At 39.0% G+C, this 5021-nt stretch overlaps 1 protein-coding gene across 1 annotated transcript in view; it reads left to right on the top strand.

Moving 5' to 3' along the window:
• Positions 1-5021, top strand: part of LOC101853202 (tetratricopeptide repeat protein 5) — an 11153-nt gene that overhangs the window by 3309 nt on the left and 2823 nt on the right. The window contains exons 5-9 of the mRNA XM_005111014.3: positions 749-840; positions 1606-1659; positions 2473-2619; positions 3149-3363; positions 4202-4346. Of these exons, the coding sequence (XP_005111071.1) occupies positions 749-840; positions 1606-1659; positions 2473-2619; positions 3149-3363; positions 4202-4346 (653 nt within the window). The remainder of the gene's footprint in view (positions 1-748; positions 841-1605; positions 1660-2472; positions 2620-3148; positions 3364-4201; positions 4347-5021) is intronic.

Below are 5021 nucleotides of genomic sequence, written 5' to 3'. Positions count from 1 at the left end.
GGGCACGACAATAACTTAATGTGTTGCACAACATTGTGTTTAATTCTTTCAATACTCTTTTTTGTATTTGGTGGATGGTAGGAAGGCATCAGTGACAGGTCCTACTTTTTTCCTTTCTCTTTTGTTCCTGTTTTTCTATTTTGCTTCTTCCCTGCATTTTATGACAGTTATTGTGTTGATGTGCTTTTCTTTACTCAAACTCAAATTCTTGTATTTGGGTCTTCCTTCAAAGGACACTGTTAAGTCACAAGAGCTTAAAAACCAGTGAGCAAAAAAAACAATAAATAAATCTTTTTAGTGCAGAATCTTGGTCTGTCTCCTTTTGATGGATATTTTGGAAGACAATAAAGTTAAGGGCATAACAGAGCGAACAGAGTAAAGAGGTCTTGATTGTTGCTCTCTGAGAAGTAGTTTCTCCTTCTGTTTCAGGTACTGAATCATGACAGTAATAATAAAATACTTCCTTTTCCAACTGTAGAGACTAAATAACCTCAGAAAAAACTGCGGTTTCCCTGTTCCTAAATGGTTTCAAGGGGCTTGGATGTTTAGTGCTTTGGCCCCAGGCTGTAATCATTAATTCTGAGTATACTTTTTTTTATGTGTGATGATAAGCTTTGCCATAAATGTTTTGCTATAGTTGTGGGTTTTTTCCCTATTATTAGGCTGTGTGAGATATGTGCCTGCTTTGCACCTGGTAAATAACTGAATTACACACTTTCTAAAACTGTTTCAATACCTCTCTCTGCAGCAATATTGGGCAATGCATATTTGTGCCAGTTTTTTGGCACTGGTCAGAATCCTATGATCCTCAAGCAATGCATGCAGGCCTATGGACAAGCAGTAGGTGGTTTTCTATATACATACATATAGCTTTTACATACTGGGTTTATGGTTTATACTATTAACATTCTTTGTTCCTAATAATGGTGTTAATACTGTTACCTGTTCAGACATACAGGTTTTTGGAGGGCACCACTGGCAGGTCTTACTTCTTATCTTTTCTTCTGTTGTTTCTGTCTGTTTGACTTGTTGGTTTAATTTTCTTGCTCTTAATGACATAATTGTGGTCATATGCTTTCCTTTACTGAAATTTAACAAACAAACAAGTTCTGCGCAATAGGGAACTGCTTATAAAGATATTCACCTTCTATGACAAGGCATTCTGCTGAAGGACACGAGGCTAGGGGATGCCTGATTTACAACAGAGACAGGGTCTGTCCTGCTGTCCTTGGATATATGCGCCTTAAGCTCAATGGCATGCTGTGGAATATAAATGTCTATTAGTTCTATAGCTCTAGGTAAAAACAAGATATCTTCTTGTATTTCAGATGTGATTTATGCTTTAGAATCAGATTCATATTTCTATTTTGGGGGTGATTTACGAGTAATTGATGTATTCGGAAATGGAATAACTTTGTTTGTTCTTTTCTGTTGTCGGTCTAGTTAACCTTGCCCTTGTGATTTTAAACAGGACCGCCTGTCTGACCTCTTGCCCATTGTTCATCCTTTCCTCTGTGCAGTTGTCTTTTGTGATTATTTTTGTATTTGCAGCGGGTATATTTTGGTCTTCTGAGTAAATTCAGATTTAATTTCTGTTCTGCACAGGAAAAAGATCCAGTAGCCCAAGGCAACCCTGATCTGTATTTCAACAGAGCTGTGGTAAGATTTGTTCAGAGGTGTCCTGAGTTGATTTTTTTCTAACATTTACCAAACAATGTTGTTTCGTTGATCTCTTCTTTGTTTTGTATTGTTACCATTTCTTTTGTTAGGAAGTCAACTAAGTAGATTTTTATTTTGAATGAGTGAAGCCGATACGATGTGATCAGTTTACTTTTCTCACTATTGTTTCTTGGGAAATTGAGTCAGGAAGTAGTGTGCTATAGTGCTTTTGCTTTGCTTTGTTGGGTGTTTTTTTCCAGAGTTTAAGAAAAGTCTAAAGACACATTTATTCAGCATTATTCTTTGCCAATAGTTTACGTATGAGAGAATGTGTGTGGGTTTGGGATGGGAGTTAAGTTGTGTGTGTGTGTATGTGTGTGTCTTTTATTATACATTTTCTGTCTTTTGATTTTTAGTTGTATTGAATGATAATTCTGGATTGTACAGTGCTGAGAGCCTTCAAGGGATTTAGCGCTATATAAATTCACATCATTATCATTATTATTATTGTTATTATTATTATAGTACATGTGTGAAAACAATTGTAAATGCTTTTGTTTTTATTGGTTTATGTCCCAATGTTCTGGATCCCATGTGACAACACTGCCGGTTGTTTGTTCAGTAAAAGTTTTACGGCACTTGCAACACAATAAGGTTATATAAGTGCCGAAGATTAGAGGTGTTACAAGAGAGTATCAAACACAAAATAGAAAGAGGGGAGATAAGGACGATAGATGTTTGATAGGAAAGAAGGAGCAAACCATACCAGAGCACCCGCCAAGCGCCCACTCACTGCCAGTTGTTTTCTCCCAGGCATACAAGTACCAAGAAGAATACCTGCTAGCCTTGGAAGGTTTCGACACAGCTGCCCAACTGGACCCAAGTTGGGTGGAGGCGCGGACCAAGGAGACGGAGCTACTCTCCTATCTCAAGGACGTACAGGAAATGGTGGAGACTAAGGTGTGGGAATTCTGTCAAGTATTGCGAATGTCCCCAAAAAATCTGCAGAACTGAATAAAAAATTTTCAGGTTTTTTTATGTTGTAGATTACTTGTGACACCAAGAATGTAGGGGGGGGGGGTGCACAAAAAAACTGAAAATTAATAAGCTGGGGGGATGCTTATTCGATACCTTACAGTACTTCATTTGCTTCTAGTTGTAACTCGAGAGCTATTTTGCAGCTTTGTAAAAAAAACTTGCTCTTAAGATAAGTTATGACATGTATTAGAGTTATGACATGTATTAGAAATAAAACCCTTTTATTTTTTGCTACAGGGTAAAATGACATGTTCTTTATATCAATATCTATTGTCATACGTTTAGTGATCATATGTTTCATGATTAAATTTATATAAATTTTGGAAAAAAATCTTGCATCTTCTCAATCAGCTATCAGCAGCGTACTATTGCTTCCTGAAATCGGGGGGGGGGGGCGTTATCCTGTTGTAGCCTGTAATCAGGCCATTATGAATGATTTTTACATTTGCAGGGTAAGGCGAAAACCAAGAAAATTGAGAGCCTCATAAAGAGTCTTGGAGAGCGAGATCTCGGGACGTATAGCACAGGGCAGTACACAAACAAAGCTGGCAAAAGTGTGAATATTGCTCGCTGCCGTCTGAATGACCTTCAGGTCAAGGTCAATGAAGGGAAAGTTGTCATGGGAGCTGTTGTGTGCAATGTCCACTCAAATGAGCTTGTTCCGTTGTAAGTACAACACTCATACGTAATATTATCTTTCATGTTATAAGTTACTTAACTGATATAGTTGAAATAAATCTGTGTGGTCACAGAAACCCTAACTCATCAGGAGACGCCCAGAAAAGACTTTGATACTTTTTTAGTATATTCTTGCGTTAACATTGGCCGACTGAGCAGTTGTCTTGAAGAATTTCTTTGTCATAAGTTTTTGTTGTTTAAAATACTTGTTTTTTATGCAGGTTATGAATTACCTTTCTACTGGTCAAAATGGTTCTATCTGTAATGTGAAAAGTTGTCTGAATTTTTAAAAGAGCCAAAAGGGCCACTCAAAGTCGTTGAGCCTGACCTTCAATTTCGTTGAAGGTATTGTGAGCTTTTGCTGAGTGCAAAAAGGCTGAATTACTTAAATGCTCTCCTTAATCTTATGATGTATTGTTTGCTGAGCAAGTTGCAGTGTAAGGCCCTAGCATATGCCAAAGTGTGGTTCAACAGACCAGTGTAGAACTTCTTTTGAAGATCTAGCTACATTCAGTTTTAAGTTGCCAGGGGGGGAAATTATGACTGATTTGCGCCAGCATCTTTGCTGAAGTTCCTCTTCTAGAACACTTATACTTAGGCCCTGTCCCCCACATCCACATTCACATGTTGGCTGCCCTGTGAAACTTCCAGCAAATGCTAAGACACAATATTTTCGGAGAGAAAGAAGCTGAAAAAAATATAGATTTAGTGGCTTGTATAGAACTTATATGCTGCTTTTGTTTAGCGATTTGAGAATTTGTTGAAAAATTGACATCATTGTAGTTTATCTTTATTGTTATTTATTATTTCTAATTGTTTCCTTTAGCACATTTTGCATGATGGATGAGGACCAGACGTGTGTGGCAGTCACAGTGTACAACCTGGCTCAGGGCGCGGGGATGAAGATCGGAGACCGCATGGCCATCCCAGAGCCATGTGTTAAGAAAGTCAAGCTCTCCCACAAGGGCACGGTGAGTGTTGTAACATCTCAATCTTCCTTGATCAGGTCAATGCTGCTGTATTTTTATCTGTGCTTCTGAGTGAAGCAGCTCAGTGCAATGTCACCCACCAAGCCAATCACCTGTACGAACAACCACTTCCCATTCCTCCCCCCCCTCTTATCTCTGTTTCATCAAACTAAATATTTTGTCATTGTCCAAGAAGATCGCATATTGAACATACTAGCACACCTCCCCCTTTTTAAAATATTGATTTTAAAAAAAGGACGTGAGAGTTAATTAACAAACAGGAGAATACAAGGAAAAGATTAGCGCGGTGCGGAACTCCCGGAAAGCTAAAAATAGAAGGCCAGTCATTACCTTTCTGCCCATCGCGGAAAGGGAGGAGGGGGGGGGGTGAAACAAGACTGTGACGTCATGCCCATGATGAAGTGTGCCTCTTTTTCTGTCTTCCTATTCCTTTTTTCTTCCTCCAGAAGTGTTCCCTTCCCTTGTCGGTCACGTGGAAACAGGTTCCCAGCGTCTGGCCAGGCCAAAAGGTGAAGTCTGCCCGGTAACGAGCTCCCTGTCACGTTGGCGAATCTGTTCTTCGTTGTCATTCTTTGCTTATCCTTCTCTCTCTCTCTCTCTCTCTCTCTCTCTCTCTCTCTCTCTATTTCTCTCTCTCTCTCTCTCTCTCTCTCTCTC

The sequence above is a fragment of the Aplysia californica genome, unplaced genomic scaffold (genome assembly GCF_000002075.1).
Source record: "Aplysia californica isolate F4 #8 unplaced genomic scaffold, AplCal3.0 scaffold00985, whole genome shotgun sequence".
Taxonomy (NCBI): Eukaryota; Metazoa; Mollusca; class Gastropoda; order Aplysiida; family Aplysiidae; genus Aplysia; species Aplysia californica.
The sequence above is the reverse complement of the archived record's forward strand: the minus strand, read 5'-3'. Positions and strand labels throughout refer to the sequence as shown.